General features: G+C 46.5%; 1 protein-coding gene across 2 annotated transcripts in view; it reads right to left on the bottom strand.

Annotated features, from left to right (window-relative positions):
- Positions 1-27659, bottom strand: part of Dock1 (dedicator of cytokinesis 1) — a 516862-nt gene that overhangs the window by 69710 nt on the left and 419493 nt on the right. For both annotated transcript variants that reach the window (XM_015995837.3, XM_006976933.4), the window contains exons 32-35: positions 20422-20480; positions 10766-10914; positions 527-612; positions 187-343 (exon numbers count right to left, since the gene is read on the bottom strand). In XM_015995837.3, coding sequence (XP_015851323.1) covers positions 187-343; positions 527-612; positions 10766-10914; positions 20422-20480 — 451 coding nt within the window. The remainder of the gene's footprint in view (positions 1-186; positions 344-526; positions 613-10765; positions 10915-20421; positions 20481-27659) is intronic.

The raw sequence follows: 27659 nt of genomic DNA, 5'->3' as shown, positions 1-27659 counted from the left end.
GAAGGCTGAGATATGCAAGCAACTCTCTGTCCTTCCTTCCCTGTACCAAAGAGGACCTTGGTAGGGGGAAGCTCTGCTGTGATGTGAAGTGTTCTGTGGCCAGCTGTCCTCCGGGCTCCCAAATCCCCTGGCTCCATTTGCATGCAGCATGCTGTGAAGACGCGTGTTTAATTGACTTCTGCTCACCAGCACGTTGACTGTGCAGCTCATGCGATTCTCTTTGTTTTCGTCATGCATGATGGTCCTGTAGTCCAGGAGCCTCTCCATCAGCCGCACCACCAGTTTCACAAACGTTTCTCCTGTCTTGGCCAGGTATTTATGCTTCCTGCAGTGCTCCAGGAGGCTGAAAAATAATTACATACACCTTGTGAATCACACGGCAAGAAAGGAACTTGAGGTGAGGTTTAAAATATTTCCCATTATTAACACATTTTAATTATTTCTGGGCTACAAAGTTCATTGTAGTCTAATTACAAGTCTCTCCGTCTCTCTCCTGACATAAATCCCACCACGAATCAACACTTACATTTTATCAAATAACACTTTGTACTGCTCGTCTCCTCTGCCTCCTTCCACTTCATGATCCAGCTTAGTGATGATCTCATTTTCAAACTATAATTAAACAGAGGAAGCATAAATAATTAGCATGGCAGATATTCCATTTGACAACGTGGGCCTCAATCACTTCTACATCTTTGGGACCACTGTCGCATGGTGATCCTCTGCCTTTGAAACCTGATTTCATTTCAGAGATGCTGTCCCCGAGCACCTGCAGACATCTGCTGACTCTCAGCCTCAGAGAGAACCTTTCCTTTCTCTTTGAGCTCCTGGAGCCTGAATGCCTGTCCCTCAATGGCGGGAGTGAGAGGTGACGCCAACTGTAGGCAACAGGATCAAGGAGTAATGGGAAGAGACACTAAACTTTATCTCTACTAACCAACAACACATGAAATAGGGCGCCGATTCCTGGGAGAGCACAGATGGCATTTCATTTGCTAGGTTAGCATTCTTGACAATCTGAAAACATCCACGGGGCCACTTCCCTGCCCCTGCTGTGACGGATCTCCAATTCAAGTAGGATTGCCGAAGAGCCCAGAAAGAAAGTCCAGCAGTCACCTTTACATGGTCCATCTCCAGGCTCACCCTACACTCCAGAGCTGCTGACTGGATAGCGTGAGCATCAGTTGACTGAATATCTCTCAAATCCAGACTTGAAAAAAAAATCTCTAAATTCCAGGGAGTCAGAATTTCCCAGAATGTTTCTAGGGCTCACTGGACTGCATATAAACACCTTGATAATGACAATGTCTCCCCATCTCCTTCCCTGATAGCTGGGTGACATGCAGTTTCAAAGAGAACCCAGGGTTACCCAGTGAGGGTGTTGGTGGGAGGAGGGACTGGGGGAGCATGGGTTCTTACAAAGATGGAGATGTCCACACTCCAAACAAAGGAAGGTGAGTAGGAGGGAGGCAGACAACTAAATTCAAAGTCCAGAAAGCAAGCACACTGTAGCATGGATGTGAGGATCTCCAGGGACCCTTTAAAGATGTTCAACCACTCAGTTCTCAGCAGCAATCACCAGGTCCCCCACAATGACAAGGTTCTTATAATAATGACAGCCAGGCGAGAGTAGGCCTCCTCCCTTAGTGACTGTTATATTGAATCTTTGAGATGAGCCTGAGACAGTTGTCCTCACGAAGTGACTACATAAAACACTTGTTTGGTGTTCTGTCAGGTGTTTGGAAATAGGATCTCATGTAGCTCAGGCTGGCTTCAAAGTCAGTATGTAACCAAGGATGAACTTTGGATCCTCCTGCCCCCACCTCCCAAGTGTTGGGATTATAGATACATGCCACTATACCAGATTTTATGGGGTGCTGAGGATGGAACCAGAGTTTCCTTTATATCAGGCAAGCCCCTTTTACCAATGAGCTACATTCCTAGGGATGCAGGGAGTTGAGGGTTAGCACAGATGGAGCCCAGGAGAGCTTAGTATGTCATCAAAGAGTGGGCTGGTTGGTACTGAAACAATTGGCTCTCTGGGCCTTGTCCAACCAAGTGGTGACATGGCTTAGCCACAGCAGTAGACATGAGACACTGACATGGGGCATGTGACGTGCTACTGCAGCAGCGGCAGCTAATAGAGGGCTCTGGAGAAGCAGAAAGCAAGGCCCAGGGAAGATCCTGCAAGGCGGTATAGACCCTCCTGTAGCAGGCTTTCTTAGACCACCAGCCCCCAAATCAAGACACAGAGACTTACTATTAATATGAATGCTCAGCCTTAGCTTAGGCTTGTTTCTGGCTAGCTTTTCCCCCCCCTGCAACTTAAATTAACCCATTTCTATTCATCTATGTGCTGCCCTGAGGCTTGTTTAACCTCATGTACGTACTGTCTATCCTGCCTTCCCGCTTCCTCCCTCCCTGTCTGTCTGGCCCCTGGCTGGCTGGCTGGTTCTCCTTTTCTCTCTCTCCCACCAGCCCTGCCTATCCCTCCTCTGCCTAGCTATTGGCCGTTCAGCTTTTTATTAGATCAGTCATGTGCCTTAGGTAGGCAAAGTAAAACAGCAACATATCTTTACATAGTTAAACAAATGCGGTATAAACTAATGCAACACATTTTTACAATGTTAAGCAAATATTCTATTCCACAACACTCTCCCATCCTCATCAGGATGCCTCAGCATCCAGGGCCTCACTTTCATCCTGCTGCACAAACCTAAGATGGGGCTGCTTCTTGCTTAGCACTAAGGACTTGGCAGCCTCCCAGCCACCTTGGCCTTTCTCAGCGCCTCATTCTTTCTGATCTTCTCACACTCTCCTCCCAGATAAATACCACTTTTTGATTGTCAGGCTTAAGAATTTCAAGGCTTCTTTAGAAACAGAGATGGTTCCATTGAAGGAAGAGATTGACTTGGCTTATTTTCCTTTTTTCAACATGAAGCCTTAAGAAAAAGACTTTCACTGCAAAATGACCATCTTCTGCTACTCGCCTGCAATGCCTCTGGTCTGTACAATGGATTCCTTCAAGCAGCCATTCACTTTGGACTCTAACACAAGGGAGCTCTCTTGCAATTAGCCCTGAGATGGCATTTTAAGGCAGTCCTGTCTTTCATGGGGAAACAGAGTGGGGTGCCAAAGATCAAAAGTGTGACAAACAGGAGGGATTCCCAACAAATAGCTGAGTTCTAACAGAGAACCAAATGCCTTAATTCAGACACAGCACCCAAACACCCATGTTTGAGGGCTACAACTGGTGAAGTAAAGGGAATTCAGAAAGGAAGGACTTAGCCGAACACTGGCAAGCACACACATTCAAAATTGTTCACCCCTCCCCAGTCAGAAGGTATTGGGATGTGGCTTCCACTTTCCAAAAACCTGCTTTCTCTGCTTCCATGTGTAAACTTAGCTGTCACACACACAAGGACAACGAGGACGTCTTGGCTCCTTAAATATGCTGCTTATCAAACTGGTCTGAGGAATTTAATGTTTTCCAAAAAGAGTGGCCAAAGGGTAAGTGCACCAGAGCCCAGCTGATTCTAGATTTACGGAATGCCAGCCTAAGGTAGAGCATTTGCACAAACACCTGGCAACCCTGTCACGTATTAGCCAGGCTCACCGCACCAGCTAGCCTCTCATTTCTGAGTCTTCATTTACAGAACATACTAGGATCAATATGCTAGTGTACTGTGACCTGTTATCATAATCAGAATTAAGCAGCCTCATCCCAATAAATTGGAGACAGTCCATTTGCTGACAGAGCAGGGCTGCTTTTCTACAAAGGTTGTGTTTATTGTGTCCCTTGTCAGCCTGCACTGTGGTAACAGGCAGCAGGGCTCTGTGGCTAGGATAAAATTAGAGTGTGTTTATTGTGCTACCCAAAAGGTGGCAGAGGCTCACTCACTGATGTAATAAGCAGAATCATTATATTTTCTTCTCTTTTTTGAATCACCAATATTGCTACAAAAATATCCACAGGGTATCCAACCTAAAATATGGAATAAAGCATCTCAAGTCTCTGATAGCAGTATCCGCCTGTGAACATTAAATGTAAGAGATCATCAATTTAAGGCATTTGGAAGGATGCTTTTCAACGGACTCTGATAGCCTGAGAGTGGCATTGATGTTGTGAATTCAATTAACTTAGAAAAAAAGCTATTACTTCTCATTCTTACTGCCAAAGTCAGCTCAGGGCTACTGAATACTATTTCAGAGACTACGAAGTAGGGATTCCAGCCATAGATAATCTTAAAGTCTACGATAATTCATTTGGGTAAATCGTGTGTGTGTGTGTGTGTGTGTGTGTGTGTGTGTGTGTGTGTGTGTGTGTGTGTGTTTCTACCCACTGAACCGCCTTGCCAGTCTTACTGCTATTGCTATGATATATTTATATGTGTATATAATCAGACCTGCATTCTATCCAGGATTGATTATCATAGAGATCTGGACATAACTAATTCAGCATCCAGATAAAGGTTTAGGGCTTATCACAAGCTGGTTGAAATCATGAACTGATGAGTGTAGCCTGCTGCATCTAATAGCAAAAGAGTTTCCTGGTAAATGTTACCCTTTGCCCAAAGTGCTCTCCTTTTCCCTTGTTCTCATGAAAACAAGCTCAGAAGATACTGCAGGGTAGGAGCTTGGTGCTTGGCCACTTCCTGGTTTCAGAGAACACCAAGGAATCTTCTCTATCGTCTCCTCTACCTCCAGATGGAGCTGGGCCAGCCTGCTGGAGCCATGGAACCTTCCTCATGGGATTTACCAGAGGGTACAAGAAACAGAAAGATGGTTGACTGAGTCTGGGTGGAAAACGTGTTCCCGAAGAAGCCTCCGCAGACACGAGCCATTGCTTAAGAACCTCTGTCTCCCAGTTCTCCTGATGACATCCTGACAGTGACAGGTTCTCCAAGCTGTCACTTGGCCTTTAATCCCTGTGCTCAGACACACTAATATTTTTTATTTAGATTGCATTTATCTTCCCTAACCACTGTGTAAACTTAATTACACACTTAATTAATCTCTAGGATTTCATCCCATATTTAAAAACCTCCATATTCCCCATGTCTATTAAGTAGGCAGCTCCATGACCTTGAAGCTTCTCTGACCGGTTCATGAGCTGGGAGACCCCAAAACTGTACCCTTGGGGCAAGGAGGCCAGGCTGCCTGCACTGTCTGGCTGAGACACTCACAACTCAGCCTGGAGAGGGACTTTTGGCTGAGCACAATTACTGTGAACTGAGAGAAAATGGCTGCAGAGAGAGTCAAGGTTGATTTAGTTGAGGGAGACAATGAGAGGTTGAGAATGTCTTTGCTGGAAGGCTTTAAGGAACAGAATTCAATATAATAGGAAGTCTTGGAGTCAAAGGTATTGGTTGTCAAGATCTCTCAGACCACCTTCGGGAATGAATTCAATGAAATCAAATCTACTCCCCTTGCCATGGTTCTTCTAGAAGTTTCCAAAGCAATGTGACCATGCATTCTTTAGAAATGAAGAATACAAATAAACAAGCCAACAAATAAAACTCCCAATGAATTGGAGAATAAGCAAGACAAAATTTCCACTCAATTTATTTACATTCAGAGTATATTACAAATTGTACTGGCTTCTTAACTAAGAAGCAGAAGTTTCCCACATCCACTTGGGTTATTCAGTTATTTGCTTAAGGTTAGCGGCATGGGCAGCAGAGGAGATTATTCAAACAGACACTCAGGAACTGAGTTTTGGACAATGCCAAGATTACTCATGTTTATATTGTTACTACTAAATGAGGGTGTCTGGAGGCGGTGGGGCAATTTACCAAGCCTTGCAAAGATGACATGAAACAGCCCCACATGACTGAGCTTTCCCACTGCAGTTTTTATCAATGGTATGTGGACTGTGTGGCTATTTGCTTACACTTTTCAGCTGTTAGCACTGTATTTTCCAAAGCTGTAACAAATGGAATTCTTTAAAAATATGTCAGGAGAGAATTTAAAGTGTAGTGGGTTTTTTTTCCCCCCATTTTTATGTTGTGGAAGTAAAATGCAGTGTGAGGCTGAGACTCTGGGGGTTATGCATCTGGAAGGCTGTCAGTAAAATTGCAGGAAAGTCAGTGTAAGGCCAAGCGATGGTTCATCATCTCTTTACCAAGGCCGGGTGTTAAGGTGGGTGTTAATGGGGCAGAACAATCTGGACGCCTCCCCACCTCTCCCATGCTACTATAGGATGGGGTGAAAGAGGAACCAGACAGAGGACCATGAAAACAGTGGTGAGTTGAGGTAACATGTTACAATGAGAGCAGACAGAGAATTCCTGGAGGGAAACCAAGAGGAGGGAATGATTTAGGTGGATGGATGGGACAACCAGATCATGAAAGGGCCTTAGAGTGGACTGAAAGAACCGGAAAGCTGGAGTTTAGAAGCAGTCAGAGATGAAGGAGGTGGAGAAAGAAAGAAATGGGCTTCTGCTGAGGGGAGACTCATGTAGAGAGGGCAGAGCAATGACAAGGGAGTTCCTCTATCAATGGCAGCTGCCACAGATCAGGAGGGATCACCCCAGGGGCACATGAGAAGTCCCCAAGCTGAGACTACCACATGTCTTCTTGCCTCTGCTACTTGAAGCACTCATAAAAAGGAGAAGGACATGTTCCAAAGACAGTATGGGGCAGGGAGGAAGAGTGAGAGTGGGAATTTGGGGATGGGAGAGAACATCTAGCCGACCACGTCTTCCTCCCACTGCTGTACTGGCCATAAGGATATACAAGCCTACGGCTAGGAGGAATTTCTGAAAGAACCCTAGGATGCTTCTGCCTGGTCCAAGACCATGTTGGATCACCGCTCCACCCATTGGGATCCAGTCCCTGCACAACTTGGCCATAAAACAGGTGGCTTTTACTAGCATGAGGGACCCTGTGTCCACAGACCTTCCTGTTATTATTGTTGTTTTGCTTTTTCTTGGCCTTTTTTGAGCCAGGGTTTCATGTATCCAAGGCTAGCTTCAAACTTGCTAGGCAGCTGAGGATGACCTTGAAATTTTGGTCCTCCTGCCTCCACCTCTAAAGGGCTGGGATTAAACACGTACCACCATGCCTGGTTTATTCAGTGCTAGGGATCAAACCCATGGCTTTGTGTACTTCAGGTAAGCACTCTACCCACTGAGCCATATGCCCAGGTCTATAGACTTTCATAGAGCTGATGGCTCATGGTGAAATCTGCAGAACTGAAGAAACCAAGATGACTCAATGACCCAGGGTAAGGAATGCAGTCCTAGAAAGGTTGTCACAGGATGCAGGGAATCATAGTTTCTGAATGGGTAACTCTAGGCCTCCCCATCCTACCACTCTAGGAGCCCAGCCAAAGGAAGGACCTTGGAGAGGCTGCACAGGGCAAGGGCACAGGGATCCTGAAGGAAGTTTTCTGCTTTTCCAAGAACTGCATTGGAAAGAACACACTAATAAAATGCTAGCACTGTGGGTGAGGAGGGCAAGGGCAACAACTCCAGGCAACTCTGGGAAAGTTGATTTGCAGGACAGGCTTCTAAAGCTCCAATCATGGGTAGATACAATTTAATCTTGAGTCAAAACAGAGGTTGCCCCCTGAACCCATTAGGTCACCTCCAAACTCCAATTACAAGTCAACAATACAACCTGGCCATGATGCAGATTTCATGAACATCAGCATATCCACTGCTCTGCTATGAAAGCACAATCTTTAGAAGATGCTGTATCCTGTGACCAAAGCACTAAAGCTGCCTAAAAACAAAAAACCCTAATGCCTTCCCCTCACTCCATTAGGTTTGTGCATCTGCTATAAAAGTGGAGGCAATTTAAGCCCTCGCTGACGTGACTAATCAGGTTAGATAATTGCATTTGTGGTGAATTAGTTAAACAGCAGCCAACCATCCCCAGCCCAGCAGCTCCTGGATGGAGAGGCAGGCGGAGCCAGCTGTTTCCTGGGGGCTGAGCGTGCATCCAGTCAGGGTGTACCAGCAGAGGTTGCCTATAAGGAACAGGGGCCATGCCTTCTGCTTTAAGAGAACAGGCTGACAAGGACTGTCAGACTTTCAGCCAGACTGAAAGCAAGAAGGTGCCAGAAGGATAGAGGAAGTCAACAGATAAGTGCTGTGGTCCCAGAGGGACCTGGTGTGGGGGAGCAGGGATAGAGAGAAGGATGAAGGTTGGAGATGAGAAAGGGTAAGGAATGGTGAGTCTTCTCAAATGAATGTGACCAGGAGGCAGAGAGGGCAAGCCAAGGCCACTGTAACTAACTTATACTAGAAAACCAAATGACCAGGATACCAGCCGAAAGATAAGTGATGGGGAAGGTTTTGGGCATGGCATCTTCCTGGGAGGCTGAGGCAGCTGATCTTTTCCCAGTCCTCAGGAATAGACTGGCACAGAAGAGATCTGCTACAGTTGGCACCTCTAGAGTGCCCCCCAAATCCACGTGATAGGCGCTTGGTCTCCAGGAAACCTTTAGTGTGGGAGATGTGTAGGCCAATGAGATGCACCTTTGGGGGAGATCAGGGCCTCAGCTCTTCCTTGACTTCTTTTCTCTTCCTGGTCCTGGGGTGTGTGGCTTTATATCACTACTCCTCCAGGCCCTTATGATGAGCTGCCCTACTAAAGACCCTAAACAATAGAGACAGTTGATCATGAGCAAAAACCCTCTCAAGCTGCGAGCCAACGCAGGATTATCTCCTGTTGTGTTCTGGTGAGGAGGGAAAGCTTGTGATCACGAGATTGTTCCAACAGACTTTATGGATTTTGTCTTTTGGGCTGCTTTGCTTAGAGCCGTTACTGCGTGCAACCCTGTGTCTCAACACAAATGGAAAACGGCCAGTGAGTTTTCCGCCAAATGCTGGCGCATGAGACCACGCTTAGCCTGATACGTCTCTTTTGTGGATCTGCTTGCTCATGGCCCTGCTTTTATTTGCCTACATCCAAGCAAGGTGTGTTTTAAGTCGGTGAAATGCTTCTAGAAATTGAGTGTGGGTTCGGAGCGTCGCTGCTCTGTGGTGTGACTCAGGAAGTTTAGCTTCCTGCAAAAACGAAGGACAGAGTCTGAATGCCCCAAAGGAGGAAAGTGTTCAGACTGGAGATCCTGCTTCTATGACTCTCACTAACTTCTACCATTTTTCCAGCAAACCTGGAGGAAATCACAGCATGGGAAGCACCTCCTTAGAAGACGACTGTAGCGTAGTTAGAAACGTCCACAACACAGCAACCAGACACAAAGACCACGAGGAGGCAAGGGAAATGCAGAAACTCACTGCTCATTCATCTTCATTTCAGCTACCCTTGACCTTTGTTTTGACCCAAAGACTATGTTTAAAAATCGAGAAATGGTATAAATGGCTTTTGATTTTAGTTTTCTGGACTTGTGACATTTATCTATATAAACACTTTCTCTCCCTTTACCCGAATTTTTAAATTAATAGCAGTTTTCACAAGTCTTTCTTTGTGCTTGGTTCATATGAAATTCAAAAAGTCAGATGAATCTTATGCCTGGGAGAAGTATTTTAGATTCTAATTTGTACTTTCAACAAGCCTGGAGTGACACTGGAGCCCGGCTTTAGAGGCGCCAGCAGTGGAGGTAGGTCAAAGCTTATAGCAATAATATCAAACAATTTGGCAATAATGTCAAATGGTACAAAAGCATTTTGATTCCAAAATTACATTTCTGAGTATGTATACTGGGGAAACATTCAATATGATTCAAGCTATGTGAATGAGCAGGTACATAGTACATTTATTGATAGTGGAAACTGAGCAGCCTAGGGCAAAAAAGTCAATCTGTTTCCAGAAGTGTTATATCTCCATTAAAATCAGATTTAAAAATTACACACACACACACATATGCACACCACATATATATTAATGTATATTTGTATATATTATATGTGTATGTGAGTGGGTATGTGTGTGTGGGAGTGCACAGCCCACCTGCAGAGGTCAGAAGTGCACAACCCACCTGCAGAGGTCAGGAGTGCACAGCCCACCTGCAGAAGTCTAGAGTGCACAGCCCAAATGCAGAGGTCAGGAGTGCACAGCCCACCTGCAGAAGTCTAGAGTGCACAGCCCACCTGCAGAGGCCAGGAGTGCACAGCCCACTTGCAGAGGTCAAGAGTGCACAGCCCACCTGCAGAGGCCAGGAGTGCACAGCCCACCTGCAGAGGCCAAAGGGGGGTGTTGAGTGTCCTGTTCTCAGTCTCCACCTTATTCCCTGAGACAAAACATCTCACTGTACCCAAAGCTCACCTTTTTGGTTAGGCTGGCCAGCCAGCAAGCTCCTAGGACCCATCTGTCTCCTGCCTCAGCAGTAGAATGGGTCACTATGCTGAGCTAAGCTTTTTTAAAAACAAGTATTCTAGGGATTCAAACTCAGGTCTTCATGCTTGCACAGAAAATGCTCTAAACCCATTAAGCCCTCTTTCCAGCCTCGAGGGACTTTAATTTAGGATTTAATGTAAAGTCCATATAAACACCAGTAAGGGACAGCTAGAAACCAAAGACCACCCTCCCCAAAGACGAAGACAGAAGAGGACAGATTCTTCAGTAAGGATGCAGCCTTTTCTTTGAGGTGTGGAGAACACTCTCTCTCTCTCTCTCTCTCTCTCTCTCTCTCTCTCTCTCTCTCTCTCTCTCTCTCTCTCTCTCTCTCTCTCTCTCTCTTTCTCTCTCTCTCTCTCTCTGAGACCTTTAGCTGTAGAACCATCTGTGAGTGCCTTCCAGTTTTGTTTTTATCTGTCCCTCCAGTCCTCACACTCTTTGCACACTTACATCCTTACCATTTGGAAGCTCCGGGTGAAGTGAAATTCACACTGCATCATGTCAAAGAAGATGGGAATGGTGGCTTTTCGAAGTTCCGTCTCAGGAATCAGCGTCATTTCCAATATCGGGCCGACCATTTCCGGGATGAATTTTATCTTATGTTGACCTTTCAATAAAGAAATGTGACAGCTATTATTATTATTATTATTATTGTTATTGTTTGTTTTTTTTGAGACAGGGTTTCTCTGTATAGCTTTGCGCCTTTCCTGGAACTCGCTTTATAGACCAGGCTGGCCTTGAACTCACAGAGATCCGCCTGCCTCTGCCTGCCTCCCAAGTGCTGGGATTAAAGGCGTGCGCCACCGCCGACATCTATTATTTTTAAAAAGAAAGGGGTGGATTTTCAAAGAGCATTTAAGAACACAGAACACAGCAGCCCAGACCCTGTGATTTTGAATGGGAGTTCCCACGGTTGTGAACCCGATCTTGCTTGTAAGGAGTTTGAGCACTTCCAGTCATGTGTGGACTGAAGGCTGAGGAGGTAGCTCAGTAGGTAAAGCATTTGCCATGTAAGCATGCAGACTGGCGTTCAGAACCCCAGTACCCACATAAAAGCGGAAGAGGCATGGCGGCACTCATCCAGCACATGACAGGCAGAGACTGGATCCCTGGGGCAGGATGATGAGTCAGACTAGCCGACACAGCAAGCTCTGAGTTCAGTGAGAGACCCTGCCTCAGTAAATAAAGTAGAGGACGTGGAGAAATGACACTCAAAGCGAAACTATGGTTTCTGCATCCGTGGAACACATGAGCATGCCACATCCATATATGCATGCAAAAAACAAAAATGTGGATAGAATTCCTAGTGATACAAGGGAAATGACTTAAAGACACATTCACTTTAAGTCTATTACAGAAGGGCAGGGAGGGTCCAGTCTCCCATCTTAAAGTGGAGTTGAGAAGGATGAATTGTGAGGAAATCATGAGCAAGCAACGAGACACTATCCTCTACATGGGTCTCAGGCCAGCAAGATGGCACAGTAGGTAAAGGTGTTTGCCACCAAGCCTCGTGACCCAAGCATGGTCCCAGAACCCATATAAAGGTAGAAGGAGAGAGCTGACCCTACAGGGCCAGCTTCTCATCTCCATTCAGGTACCGTGGCATGGATACCCCTTCCCCCTTATCATCCACACAATACAGTAATAATGAAAAAAATACTCAGAAACTTGTTAACAGGGGCTGGAGAGATGGCTCAGCAATTAAGAGCACTGGTTGCTCTTCCAGAGGACCAGGCTTCAATTCCCAGCACCCACATGGCAGCTCACAACTGTCTGTACCTTCAGGTACAAGGGATCTGGCACACTCTCACGGACGTACAAGCAGGCAAAAGACCAAGGCACACAAAATAAAAACTTGTCACCTATGGGCACGTCTTGTTCAGTGTGTTTAGTGGTAGGTACTATCATATTCTTTTAGAGCGCTTATTTTGATGTTTGTTTTGAGACAAGATCTCCCTATATATTGACCAGACAGGCTGGTTTCACAAGAAGTCAATTGTAGCACATAAGTCAAGGACATGATCACCATCTGCTATTCAGCAGACTGAGCAGGGGGCAGGGGCTGGGAGCGCCAGCATCTGACAAGCATGGAGCTGACACAGGGAGAGTGCAGATGGTCTCCTAGGTCCCTTCTGTCTCCAAGATGGCGTGGAGAGGTGGCACCTCCGTGAACGACCCAATAGAAATTGTAGGGTCCACCACCCCAGGCTGCTGCTTGAGAGAGATGCATTAATGTACAGAACAGTTTTGTTGGGCTAAGGAGATGAAGGGCCCGCCCTGCAAGCATGGTGACCTGAGTTCCATCCTCAGAACTTAAAATAATGAAAAGCAAAGGAGTGGTGGAATCCACTTGCATTCCCTGCACGGGGAGGTGGAGGGAGGTGGACTCCTAGGGCTCACTGGCCAGCCAAACCCACTTGGTGAGCTCCAGGCTCACTTGTGTGCCACTGGGGAGTGGCATAGATACATGGGGCTTGAGAGCCAGGAAGATGGGGTGGCAGGGGAGGGCAGTGGCAAGCTCTAGCTCACACCCCTACTGGTGTGCTAGAGTGAGGCTTCCAGGAAGCTTTCTATACACAGGCAGGGCTGCCTGGGATGGCTAATCTCTGTGGCTAATCAACAACATCTGGAATCAATTCAAGCACTTGGGCACACCTGTGAGGGATGTTTCTTGATTAGATTATTTGAAGTGGGAAGACCCAGCCTAAATCTGGGCCATGCATTCTAGTAGCAGTCCATATAAGAGGACCTGGAAGAAGGAAGCTTTTGCTTTCTGCCTGCTTGCCCTTGCTCTTGCTGGCAAGTTCATCTGTTCGGTGATTCCAACATAGACTGAAGACCAGAGCTCCCTAGGTCCTCCCTGGGATACCAGCACAAGACTGGGACTGCTATGACATCCAGTTTCATGGACTGAACAATTATGGGAGTCTTGGCCTTTGTTTTTGTTTTTTTAAATTTTTCAAGACAGGGTTTCTCTGTGTAGCTTTGTGCCTTTCCTGAAACTCACGCTGTAGCCCAGGCTGGCCTCGAACTCACAGAGATCCACCTGCCTCTGCCTCCCGAGTGCTGGGATTAAAGGCGTGCGCCACCACCGCCTGGTGGACTCTTGGCCTTTGTATCATGAAATAGCCATATGCGACTACTCAAACACAGCCTAGCCTGTAAGCCACTCTAAAATGCATATACGCGTGCACGCTTGTATATGCAGAGTCCTTCTATCAGTTCTGTTCCTTTAGAGAACGCTGACTAATAACACCAGCTTGCTGAGGGGAGATGACGAGGCAGGGGTGGTGCTCCTCGGCAGCAGTCTCTCCTCTTTCAGAACTCTTCCTTTATCTTCCAGCCACTGCGCTGTAACTAGCGCTGTCTCGTTCCGGCACGTAACAGGAGGGTGCACGAGAAACGATACGCCTGAGTGAATTATTTGTGACATTTTCTTATTAACACCAGCCAGCTGATCTGGAGTTAATTAATCTTATTAATACTTTGACACAATCGGGAAACACAATACGGAATTTGCTTTTCTTTATGGCTCAACGAAGGCAGATTTCTGTCAAGAGAGTCATTAAGCAAATGTGTCTATTATAAATAACCGTACATGAGAAAGTAGACCGTTCTCAGAAGCCAGAAGATGTTCTTATGGAATGGACACAGGTACAAATGTAATCTCTGATAAGGAACCTGAATTTAATTAGAATCCAAATTTCCAACTTTGGCTCAATAGTTAGTACCTTGTCTTGAAGCTGCAATGGTGTGATTCTGCCCATTTCCCTTAATGCTTAGCACTTCTGAAAGGCATGCAAGTGCCGCAAAGTGGTCCCCTGAAAGTGCCATTATATTCAATTTCTCAGGTGACATTTTCCTTGTATTATGCCTAAAAGATGTCAGAGCCAATGCTTCAGAAAACAGGAGATCGTGACAGCAAGTTGTTCATCAACTGTAATTCCGGCGTCATAAAGCCCTCTCTGTCACTGGCAGCCTTTATTGTTCCGAGCTGGGAAGATCATACAAGGCAGAGCAAGTGGTGGCAGGGGCAGCCACTGGAAAACTAAGCTACAAAGAAAAAAAAAAAAAGGGCTTCATCCCCATGGATCATCACCCTTCCTTTTGGCATGGAAAACACATCAGGCTGGAGTAGCCTGAGACCTCTGAGCAGTGACAGCCCTAGGGACAGAGCTGTCACAAGTCCATAGTCCCTGGGCTTTCTGATGCTCGTTATTTGTTTAATTATTTTGGACACCCACATTTTGGGTTTCCCCTGGTGCACATCCAGCTGAAGTCTGATGATGGACCTGGATGGAGGTCAATGAGAGTCAAGGACACTCCTGCAGTTTTCTTTTCCTTTGGAGAGAAAGGAGGAACAGGCTGATTGTGATGGTTTGAATGAGCAATGTCCCCATAGCTCAGGTATTTGCACACTTGGTCCCTAGTCAGTGGCTCTGTTGGGGAAGATTATGGAACCTTTAGGAGGTGCAGCCTTGCTGGCGGAAGTACGTCACTGGGGGCGGGCTTTGAGAGTGTAGAGCCTTGCTCCACTTCCAGTTGGCTTTCTCTGCTTCCTGGATGTAGATGGGAATATGATCTCTCAGCTTCCCTTTCCAGTAGCCTGCTGCCATGCTTCCTCTGCCATTATGGGCTGTCTCTCTGGACCCTTGGGTGACATAGACCAGTTCTTCTCAAAGTTGTTTTTGGTCATTGTGTTTTATGACAAGGACAGAAAAGCACCTGAGGCTCCAGTAACCACGGTGCAAGGCAGAGACATTCTACCTTCACTCCCCCGGTTGTATTTTCTACCCATTTAAGACCTGTATGGAGTTTCTATTCTAGGGACAGGATGTAGTGCTAACGCCTCTGAAAGCGACACCTGGCTTTCCCTGGAAGCCAGGCATTTCCCAGTCTGTACCTTCCCCAGGATCTGGATGTTCGCCTTGACACCTTTGATGTTCAGGAATAACATCTGTGCACACACAAGGACCACAGAACAGAACCTTCCAGCACCTTCTGCTAGGGTCTATCGTGCTGTATCCAGGTTTAATGAAAAGCAGCCAGTTTGCACATTCCCCAAAACACCAGTGAAGGGGATCCTTGCATGAAAAATAGCCCAAGCCAAATAAGGCCCAAACAATGCCTCTCTGTGAGTACTTTTGTTCCAGCCAGATCGGGTCAATGAGCATGTGCTGGTTCCTGAGAGCTGGATGTAATGAACAAAAGTAGATGGTGGAACCAAGGCAAGAGGGAGATGAGGTGGCCCCACAGGCTGCCTCAATCAGCTCCCCTAAATAACAGGAGAGTGGGGTAAATGAACACATTTCCCCCTACTTTTCTTTCGGAAGAGTATGGTTTTGACTTTCTCTTTTCCATGCTGAGTTCTGGGAAGAAAAGGCCTGTTGCCCTGTCCCACCGAGCAGGGCTGCTGCGGCACCTCTGTGTGAGACACCCGTCTCCAAAGACTCCACACAGCACTGGAAGGGCAGAGGGAAGGCATCCGGTGCTGCGGTGGAGTGACAGGTGACTAATTCTAAGGTGAGGAACACATCTGATTCGACTTCTATTTTTATTTTCTTGGCAGAACTGGCTGTATGTGCCTGCCAACATATTCCCAAACCTGAGCCCATTGGAAAGAAAGAAAACAGGAAGCTCTGTGGAAAATAGGTTGTGCACATCCTGGGAAATCATGATGGGCTGCTCTGAGTTTGGAGAGCGGCGACCTGCATAGTGCCATTGGCAGGCAGTTCTGAACGCTGGAGAACCGCAGCAGGGAGGGTCCTTGCTGGCTATGATCACCCCACAGAGCGGTTCTTAGAGTCTGCTTGGGGAAGATCCCAGGAGGAGCGAAGGACTTATTATTTGTCAAAACAAAAACAAAAACAAACAAAATCCCATGAAATTCTCTTTTATTTGCCTAGCAGTTGTCCTTTCTTGTAGATTACAAATCTCTGCTCTTTAACTGGCCAAGGTCATGGCTTCCTTTGGATCTCCTGCTTGTTCTCATGCCCAAGTTGATGTCTGCTTTTGATGAGCAAGCTTTGAAACACTCAGGTGTTCACACTAGTGAGTGACAATGGGGGAGGGCACGGGGGTGGGCAAGGAGGGGGCTGCTCCTCCTCAGTTAGCTTCGTTTTTGGCATGGTGCATCAAAAGTCTCTATTGCCGGGCTCATCTTATTAGAACATGGCAGATAATGTCCACCACTCTGAGACAGAATAGAAAAGGCTGAGACTGCAGGCCCCCAAGGAGGCTCTGTGGAGAACCTCACTCTTCCCAAAGCCCATCTTTCCTTCCTTCGTGGCTGTCACGGCGAATGTCATGGAAGGAAATGGAGTCGGGGTCAAGGTCAACCTCTGGAGCTTCGGAGGTGCCATTGACAATACTTAAAGGTGAACATGTAGCTTGGCTGCCAGAGGAGGGAGAGACATCTTTAGAGATGCACTACCGGCAAGGTGCACATGCTCCTGGAAATCATCCTCACTCATGCTTCTGTAAGAGCCTTAATGAAACTCATTGTGTAACCCATAAAAGATAAACAATGGGCATAAAAGTGTGTGTTGGGGGTGGAGGGGCAGAAGGGTATTAGTGGAAGTGAGAGGGGAAAAGAGAGGGTAGTGGGAGTGAATGTTTTCAAAAAACCATGCATATGTATAAAACAATAAACCCATTATTATATAATTGAGATTTTAAAATAAAACTTTAAAAATAAAAGCACAAAGATCAGGGTCAGTGTTAAAAATATAAGACAGAGAAACATACTAAGGTCACTGCTAAAAGCAAAACAAAACAAAAACACAACTCTTAAAAAAAAGTTAAGACACAAATTGAAAAAGCAAGAAGACTCATTGGTTAGGATTATCTTTGGCCACCTGGAGCCAGAGCTCAGCACTGAAGTTTCCTTAGTTCCAACCAGTGACCCTGTCACTGCAGGACCATAGCAGGATGCTGGGGATGCCTAAGACAGCAGCCACTGCTTGGCAAGGAAGAAGAGGGCACCTCATTATACACTGATCCCTCAGACCTCTGCTTGGCTGACCTCAGGATCTCTTTTCTTTTCTCTTCCTTTGCTGTACTAGAGACTGAGTCCAGGGCCTTGTGCATGCAAGCCTATGTCCAGAGGAGCCAAAGGGACAGATGCACAGTGCAGCATGCCAAACGGAATGGAACCCATGTATCTCCTTTGTGGATGGTGGGCCTAGAGAGCACCTGGACTCCCTGAGAGTTTCAGCAGAGAACGGCAGTGTAAGTCACCCATCTGCAGGCTTCTTCGCTTCTCGTTATTCTCCTTCTTACAGGCTAACACATTGTTTCCTGCTTGGCGTGAGGCTGGCCATCAGGCTTTCCAGGCCAAGTGACATATGTCTGTCAGCATGTAATTTTGAGAAGGAATAGAGGAAAATTGGTTAAGATGACCCATGGATGGCCCCTTGCCTGTTCCAACAGCCTCAAAATCTCACTACAGAGCTCATCCTATGTACATGTCACAGGGTCATGTGGCTTCTGGATTGGAAATCTGAAAAAATCCTGCCCAGCCCCCATAAGGTATAAACTAGATTGTTGAATGAGGGAAGCACAGAAGGATCTAGTCACAAGACTGAGGTCACAGAGGCAGGGCAGGGCAGTGCAGAAAGAAAACTTAGTATGACTTAGCAAACTACCCACTCCATCCTTGGGTTCCTATGCCACTTCGGGGATGGCAGAAAGTCAGGAAGGGCAGGATCATTCCGGTAGGGTCCGTGTTGCAGAGATCAGCGGGCTGAAATGCCCAAGAGCTAGGACTTAGGTCCTTCAAATACAGCTTGCTGTGGTCAGGTTAGCCTTATAGGGAGTATCCCTGAAGGGTCCCCCGCCTGCTCCAATTCTGATGGCCAATACACATGAGATAGTTCAGGTTCTGCATGTACTGGGTGGGTACAGCAGACACAGATGCCCGACAGCTCTGCACTTCTAACCAGGGAAAGTCTACCCTGCAACTGTAGGCCTAGAAGCTGAGCTGGGTCCCCAAGGGAAACACTTATGCTATAGGCATCACCTATAGAGTACTATCGCCTAGAGAGTTTCTCACAGTCTCATTTTCCCAGGTGTTTCACATTTCTATTCCAGGTAAAGACCCACTCGAGAAACCAAAATCCAAACCAAATATCTAGCCAGGTGTGGTGGCACACATAGGCAAACCCAACTCTCAGGAAACTGAGGCAGTCTAGATTGGGGTACACGGTAAAGTTCAACAATAACAACAAAAAGAAGAAAAGGAAAGAGCTCTATTTTTTTCATCTAAGCAGAATGAAAAAGAACACTGGGGAAATCTGACCTCCCCTGCAGATGAGACAGGATTTCCCTCCCCACATCTGACGACACTGAGGAGCTTGAAAGGGCGAGGAGTCAAAGGGACAGTGAGAATCTTGTTCAGGTTGCCAAGAGGTCACTTTGATCCTGCTGATCACAGTAACAGGTGCATCCCTGCAAAGTCTGCTCCTGCCTGTCACAGCGTGTCCAGGTGTGTGATGGAGTCCAGGACCACACTTCCATCAAAAGCCATGCTTCACTTTTGTCTTTCCAGCCACACTTTCCAGGTATTATGCTGATCCTGATGATCTCAGGTACCTGGGCAACCCCAGCAAAGTCTGGGACACTTTGATGAGTGAGTGTCGAAGGCAGATGGCAATAAGGACCTAGTATCAAGACCAGGCTCCCAGTAGGAACATTGAAGACAGAAGTCAAGTTCTTCTCTGTCACTAATCTTTAAGAAACTTATCTATGAGAAAAAACATGTCCTATAGGTTTTAAAAAATAATTTTATCACCTTTACGTATCTTTAATGTTTTGTTTTTATGTATGTGGGTATTCTGCCTGCATGTATATCTGCATACCACATGCATGCAGTACCTGAGAAGGAAGGAGGAGGGTGTTGGATCCCTGGGATTGGAGTTACAGATAGTTGTGAGCCATCATGTGGGTGTTGGGAATCAAAAGCAGGTCCTTTGAAAGATTAGCCAATGTTCTTAACCATTGAGCCATCTCTCCAGCCCCCATTTATTCCTGTGTGTGTGTGTGTGTGTGTGTGTGTGTGTGTGTGTGTGTGTGTGTGTGTGTGTGCAAATGCATCCTAGTATAGGCAGAGGAAAACTTGCAGGGCTTGGTTCTCTCTTTAACCACATGAGTCTTAGGATCAAATTCAGGTCATCAGGCCTGTTGGGAAGTTCCTTTAGCCCCAGTGTCATCTTACTGGCCCTTGGTTAAGAGTGCAATAGAGAATTCCTTATTCTGAGTGATGAAATGCCCTGGGAACATAGTGTTAATGAGTTAATTCCTGGATAAAGTTATCTTCAGTTTATATTATCATTAAACAGATCTCTCACTGCTTTGATCACATCAGCACACCATGCTACCACCACCTGGTGGCAGGGTAAGCAAATGCAGAGTTTGAGCATGTGAATAAACCTTTTAGAAGGTAGATTCTGCACAACTGAACACAAAGGTCACGGTCTGGTAAATGACTTACAGTAAACATAACCGTAAGCAGAGCAGTACTTAGAAGCAATAGCACTCCAAGCTATGTGTCTACCTGATACCAGAGTGTGCTTTCTTGATTTCCTTATTTGCCACAGGGATACATTTTTCACTCTCTTTAATCTCTTTTCCTTACTGAAAATGGAACTAAGCAAGGAAGAGTGATTGCTATCCCAGGAAGAGAAGGAATTAAAGCCTTTGAGGTATCCCAAAGGGACTGGGAAGGTGGCTTGGTTTGTAAAGTTCCTGCCATGCAATCATGAGGAGGACCTGAGTTCAAACCCAGAACCAGATAAACCAAATCTGGGCAAGGCGGCCCATGCCTGTGACCCCAGCGCTGGGGAGGTGGAGACAAGTGGGTCCCTGGGGCCTGGCAAGCAGGCACCTAGTCAACTTGGCCAGTTATAAGTGGATGAGAGATCCTGCTCTAAAATCAGGTAGACAGTCCTAACGAAGCAAGGCTGAACTATGGCTTACACACACACACACACACACACACACACACACACACACACACACACACACACACACTGTATCAACATTGAAAAATGGGGCCAATGTCACAAGGGAAGTCAAGGTGCCCACTCCGTCCCCAAGATGATGCCCAGCTACTCACCCAGGTTGTACCACATGTCCCTTATCTCGAAGCCAATCTGCCTCCTCATGTCTCCATACCTAGAAACCAGGGAAGGAAGGAAGGCACGTCATTCTACAGAGCCATCAGAAAGCAAACTCCACACTTCCATCACGTACTCAGATGAAGGATGTGTCAGAATTCCAGCTACATCTGCCAGCAGCAGGATTTCAAGGAGAGCTCCAGGTGGGAATCAGGCTCGTCCCAGATGACAGTGCATTCCTGAGAGAGCACAGACAAGCTGTGAAGAACAGCCAAAGCATCTTGTGTTCTTCAGTCACATGGCTCCTGGGCCTGAGGGAGTTTGTTTTTCCATGCATGCTGCTGTGAGCACATCCAGGCACCCCTGAGCATCCTATCTAGAGAGGCAGCAGCCTCCCCACAGGAAAACGAAACCCTGGAGTCGGGGAAGGCTGCTTCCAAATTTTCCCCATTCTTCTATATCCCTTCAAATGTAAGCAAGATCTTAACACCCAAATATGTCAACAAACATTCCACTGGTTTTTGTTTATCTGGGAAAATAAATGCTAATTTTCCTCCCGGTGGGCAAAGAGAGGAGGTGTGCATTTCATGAGTAAACAGAATTTGATGCTTCAGAAGATAAACCTTTATTAGTTTGTGAGCAATTTAACTTTTTCTTTTAGTGCCTAAGGAAAAAGCTGATTATATTAAAAATAATAATTTGCAAAATTATCATACAGCATTGCAACCGAGCAGCTGCATCGTTGAGCTCGCTCCCTTCGTTCATCCGTCCTTGTGCCGGCTGAGGCGCCAAGGAAAGCTGATCACAGATGATGGTGTCCTGGCTCTTCAGGCAAGCATCCTGGCTGCTAAATCAACAACTCCCAGCTGGCTGCCTCCTTATTAAAGTCTCTGGTGCCCTAAGCACCTGCCTGTCACTCACAGCAGAAGGGTTACAGTGGCATGTTCATCTCAGCAGTGGAGAAAGAATGTAATCCAAACTATGTACACATGCTTTCTTTTTGAAGGATCTGGCATATATACAAACATAGGCATCTGTATGTATATGTTATACAATGTTCCTTTCCATATATATACATACACACACACACATGTGCCAGTATGTACATACTCTTCTCCATATTATATACATCTATAAAGAAAATAGAAAGCAGGTTATGAGGAGTGATGAGATTTAAAGGGAGGGAAAAATAAGAGTCGGTAATGGTATATATAAGGTAAAAAAAATAGAAAGGGGACTGGATTAGGGGTAGGAAGGAAATCAAAGGAGGGGTCTTGGGGAAAAGCATTGTGGGTGGATAAGAACAAACTGTAATGAGTGTGTGTGTGTGTGTGTGTGTGTGTGTGTGTGTGTGTGTGTAGTCACAAACCCATTACTTTGTATGATAACATATATGTGTGATGTTTATCAGCCATGGAGTATAGAACATCCAGGTATAGGTGGAACAACAGAGTTGGGAGGTCAGCTACTTCCTCTCAGGCTAAGCTGGGATCTACAGACCCAGCCCAGCAAGCGAGTGAGAGCTGACAGGTGTTCTCAGTAAATCAGGGTTTCTCAGCCAGCAGTGGACTCACAGTCAAGAAGAGTCACTCCCACAGCAATGGGAAGCCTGAGCCAGCCAGTAAGACCACCACCAGCAAAGCCTGTGGGTCTGGGGTCCTGGGTGACAGGGAGATATGGTTCCATGCTTGACTCTCCCTTCCAATTGCTCAAGTAAGTTGTCCATCCTTTTGAGGTTTCTCAGCAGCCACTGCCACCTGGGCCTGGGCAAGATGCAGTTGGCATCATCTGGCATTTATCAGGGGGAGAGGAATCACATTCAGACCCAGCCTTGACTATTTTTTTTCTGAGATTAATGGACTAGTCACTTTCAGCTACAAGGCCTCAGACAAGACTGGGACACACAGCATTATGGCAGGTGGCTACACAACATAAACATCCTCAGCTCTCTAGCCCCCTATGATCATGCGTTCATACCCTCAACCTACTAACGATGCCAGTGGTACCCAAAGTGGTATCACTAACTCTGGCTTTGAACATCCTGCATCTAGGCTAGGGGGAGGATTTCTTCTCAAAACACAAGAATGTCTAACAGTAGGCTTCATGGGTGTCTCTGGTTCTCTGCCCTCGACTCAACCTTCTCTCAGCCCTCTACTGATTACAATTCTAATAGCTAAAGGAAGCTCTGGGATTTATTTTGCCAGCAGCAGGTTTAACATTTGTGACTTGGGCTGGTGACCTGCCTTTCTCCAACTGTTTTGGAAATGAAGAGTTCTGTGCCTGCTAGTCAGCACATGCCTTGCTGAAGGATGGTGAGGACCACAGGTTTCCTCTCACTGCTGCTTCCTGGACTCAGGTGATGATTTGGATGGTAGTATTTGAGAGCCAGGGGGCCGGCAGTTATCAGAGCAGGCGATTCTGGTGAGAGCCAGGCCTACAGCACAAGGAGCTGAAAATACTGTTTAACAGTCAAATAAGACAAGATGCCTGGAAACCCAAACAGGGAAGAGGGAGCCGCATGGTGGAAGGCAGGACTGGAGTTCCCCAGCAGTGGGCGTGATCCTTCCTTTACATTTAATGAGAAGGCAGAGCTGATGAATCTATACATGCTTCCTAATAATTCCCAAGTGGAGCAGCACCTGTCACCAGACCTCAAGGGGGCTTGCGGGAAACGCTTCTACCTTCTTCTCTTGGAAGAGAAAGATGATGGTAATTGAGAGTGTCTGGTTGAAGCTCAATTCCTGGAGGCAGGCCTCGGAGCTGGGGGCAACCGTAGAGATCACAATTAAGTGGCTCTCTCACAGTGTAGAGTCAGGGAGCTGGCCCAAGCCCGGAGGGGAGAAGCCGGATGACTTGGCTTGGACTACAGGGTAAAGAGAGAAGAGAGTCCACGTCCTCAGACCACAAGCCCACACTGTCCCCTGCACTGAGCACACTCCTGCTACTGGGTGTCACATCTTCTTCCAAAGTGCTTCTTCCATCTCCTATCACTATTACAGTGCCATGCCCCTCTTCCAACAAGGAACCAGGACTCACGGTGCCAAGCAGATGAGCCTGGCTCCACCAAGGCGTAAGGACAAAGAGCTGGAGTGACCTCCCTTCTGTGTGTTCACCCACCAAGTGAGCATAAGGAAGCTGGCTTGAGAGGGAGCCCTTCCCTAGTCCAGGAAGTGCTAAGTTCCTACACTTAGGCTTAATGCTAGCACGTGGACTCCTGTATCTTTAACCCAAGAAGAGAGAAAGAATTACATCTACCACATTCAGCCCTCCTAAGGGATAAAGCAAGCAGATCCCAAATCTAAGCACAGCTGGACAAAGACCCAGGCCCTCTGGTCCCCACCTTCTTTCACAGCGTAGGGAAACAACTCCTGAATGGTGAGAGTAAGGTGGTGCTCACTCTCTCCCAGCCAACACTCTAGTGAGGAGATGCTGCAATTTAAAGGGCTTGCCTTAACCACAGCATCTCGCTCATGGCTGCAAGGGTCAGTAGACAGATTCATTTACTGAGAACTCCAACAAGACCCACAGGTCTCGGGAGACACACGTCATGACAGGAGAGACAGACTCCTACTCCAGAATCACACAGGTTATCTACATATCTTCTACACATGATTCCTGTGGGTGGTGACCTTACTTGGAAATAGGATCTGTACGATGTAACCTAGTTGCAATGAAGCCGCACTGGAGTAGAGTGGACCCTAAGTGCAAGAAGTGCTGTTCCTATGAGGAGGGCACACTAAGTTACAGACATAGAAGGAAGCTATGAAAAGAACCTAAGCTGGAGACGAGCAGGGAGTGGATTGACAACACAGGCTAGGGGATGCTGAGGACTGGGGACAGCCAGCGGAAGTGACTAGATCCTCCCCCAGCAGAGGAACCTACACCATCGCTTCTGGATTTCAGACTACCAGCCTCTATAACTACCGGACGACAGATTGTGACTTTGTTGTGCCCCACTGTGATGGCAGCGGAACCCAGGGAACATATGCAATGATCCATCTACTTCGTATCTGGCCCAGTCAACAATTAGAATCTAGAACCTGAAAAATGCTTTTCTAAGGAGAGAATAAACCAAGAATAGTACGATCAAGGTTGGAGGGGGCTCTGACATGGGATGTGTGGGTCTAGAAATCTAAACCAGACAAGGAACGAGGCTGGAGAGGCAGAAGCAAGCCTAGAATGGAGTACTAGGGGAGAAGGAGATGGAGTTCTTGAAGATGAAGTGCTGTGATTTGGACACTGTTGTCCCCAAAGGTCCATGTGCTGCAAGTCTGGTCTCCAAGGTAGTAGGACAGAGAGATGGCGCACATTAAGACATCTAGATGTGGTTATATCATGAGAATACTGCCTTTGGGGATGGATAAATGTCTTTCAAGAGACTGGCTTGGTTCTCTCAAGATTGCGTTAGTCAGATCTCTTGAGAGTGAGCTAGATCTCTCAGGACAGAGTTAGGTCTCCAAGAACAGATTAGTCACGGGGAGAGCATGTATTTATAAAGCAAATCTGCCCGTTTTCCTCTCAGGAACACTCCTTCTCTGTACTCCATGCTCTCCCTCTTCACTACCATGCTGTTAGGCAGCGTGAGGCTCTTTAGCAGAAGTTGGGAACATGCTGGCCTCATGTCCTTGAAGTCTCTCACCTCTAAGATGATGAGTTAATGGTAACCCTTTACCAAGCAACCACACTCTGTGTGAGTGACCATGACGTAGGTGAAGAACAACAGCATTGAAGGGCTTGGGGACAGCAATCAAAAGCACTAAGTGTCCCACCCTGATTTAGTGCCTTGTCCCTTGGTCAGAGGTTCTGGAGGAATATACAGTATCGGTGGCCAGAATGCCAAAGGGTGGATGGTTAGGACAAGAGAGAGAAAGGAGGGCCACCAAGAAGGAAGCTCCTGGGTAGGATGAGGCATTTCTGTCCTAATTGGAAAAAAACAACAACATACAAACAAAAACCCACAATAGGTGGGAGGGGATGAGACCACTGGGAACGAGCCCAGTTTGATACAAGGCTGATGTGAGCATTCTGCCTGTGTTCAGCTTTATTATGCTCCTCAGGACAAGGTCTCATCAATGTATCTCATTAGCTTTGCCAACGCAAGGGTGACACAGGACTACAGCTCGTGAAGCTTGTTTCCCTGGGTCTCCCTCTAATCCTTACTGTGAATTTATTTGGAATAATTTGAATCTTTTGGAAAAAATAATTAGCATGAGGAGTGAATCGATCGTATTCTGCAATACAGAATCCTACCTTCTGATTAGACCATGCTGTAACACGGGACTTGTCACATCACATTTATCTCTTCATAGCTTCCCTCAAAACCCCATCTCTAGTTTGGTACCTTAGAAGCCAGTGTCTGATGAAATGGGGATAGTTTTGTTATTGTGATGTTTTGGTCCAGCTGCCAAACATGTCCTCTTGGGAGGTTATAGGTTTCACAAGGGAAAATAGGGTAAATAAGAGAGTTGGGTTTGTCCAGTCAATTGTCCCCTCCCCCGCGCTGTGATGCCTTTGAAAGAAGGAGTCTCTTGTAAATACTTGAAAAAGCATTGTGCTTACTGGCATACACCTTTAATTCCAGCATTCCAGAGGCAGGGGCAGAGGCAGAGGCAGAAGGCTCTCTGTGCCTTGAAGTTAGCCTGATGTACATAGTGAGTTCCAGGACAGTCAGAGCTATGTAGAAAGACCCTGTCTCAAACAAAAATAACAAAACAAAAATAAACAAAAACATACAAAAGCATTTCACAAATCCTTTCTATCTCAGAACAAAGTTGGGTCCTGAGCATGGAGCTCTCTCGTAGTCATGTGACATATTAATGTCCAAATGGCTGTGACTTTAAAGTTAACTCTTCTGCTTTGCATTTATATTTCTTCAGCCCCAATAATGTAAAATGCTTGGGGAGAGTGGATGATAGTCCAAAGCAGCATTCTCCTGATGTCTGTCACTGGGAGTCACTAGCACCAAGGATATGTTCAGGTGGAATAACAGCATTTTATTATGGAGTTTGATTCCTTGCAGTTCTTTACTTTGGGAGTTACAAGCAAATTTCCCTCTTATTCGGGGGTTGATATACTCAGTTCTGGGCATGGTGTATCTTGTTCTTTTTGTGTGTGTGTTTTATACTTGGGTATTTAGGGCATGAAAAAGTAGATCTTCTGCTTCCAGAAATCTCTACTTTTCTGAGCCATGGTGAGGTATACCAGGCAGGGAAAAAAAAGACAGAGGTTGTCCACTCAGATGTGTCCTAGAGAAGCTGACAGGCCAGACACGAAGAGTCCTGAGAGCAGGAGTTGGAGGATCTGAGTCTCAGACCAAGGCTTTCCTCCAGACATAGTTAAACATATGCATTATGCCCCAAGTACCTAAGATCAGCTACTACCTTGGGCTACTGGGGCTAACTCCATATCATTTCCCTGCATGCTCTGCTCTCCAAGAAGCCAGCCCTTACCACTCCTTTACACTTGCAAGTCAGTGCATCTCTTTGCTAGAAGATCGGGCCATGCCCTTTGGGGTGCCACGCCAGTCAAATGGGCAGACAGCCCAGCTTCCATCTAACCCTTGTCTGAAGTTCACACTACCTGTTAGCTTTTGCTCCCTAGGCTGTGCCTTGCAGGCCAGCCTCCAGTTTTCAAGGCCCTGGTGACAACCTTATGCTCTCCTGACTCCATTCACTGCTTTAGCTTAGCTTTCCTCTAGACAATGAATGTCTTCACCTTGAGATCTACTTTCCCTCCTTCCCCTGCATCAGGACCATACTTGCCTGAGCATAGAAGAGGCTTAATCCTTTTCCTCTAAATAAACTACAGAGATGATATCTAGGTGCTCAATTCACCCAGTAAATTAAAGAGTTTGGGCAGGACACCCTGAGATACATCTTAAGCCGCTTGCTATTTAAGAATAATGTACTATGAAGTGATAAGTTCTATAAAGAGGCACAATTATCATGAACACTGGTGACACCCTGCATGATGCTGATGTCTCTTGGGGCTTATAAGTCATGTTAGGGAGCACACCGTGCCCTCAGTGGCCAGTCACTGCCACATATAGTCTGTGGCCGAGTGAGGCCCAAATATCTCATGGAGTTTACAAAGACAACTTCAAATATGGTCAGGCTTTTCCCTTGAGAAATCCTTGAGAACACAGAGGCACAGCTCCAGAGTCTTGTTATTGTGTCTGAGAGAGACAGGAAAGCCCGATCCAGAGGCACTGTGGGTTCTGGAAAGGGAGACACCAGAT

The sequence above is a fragment of the Peromyscus maniculatus genome, chromosome 1, assembly GCF_049852395.1.
Source record: "Peromyscus maniculatus bairdii isolate BWxNUB_F1_BW_parent chromosome 1, HU_Pman_BW_mat_3.1, whole genome shotgun sequence".
In the NCBI taxonomy this organism is placed as follows: domain Eukaryota; kingdom Metazoa; phylum Chordata; class Mammalia; order Rodentia; family Cricetidae; genus Peromyscus; species Peromyscus maniculatus.
This window is presented reverse-complemented; position numbering and strand designations above follow the sequence as displayed.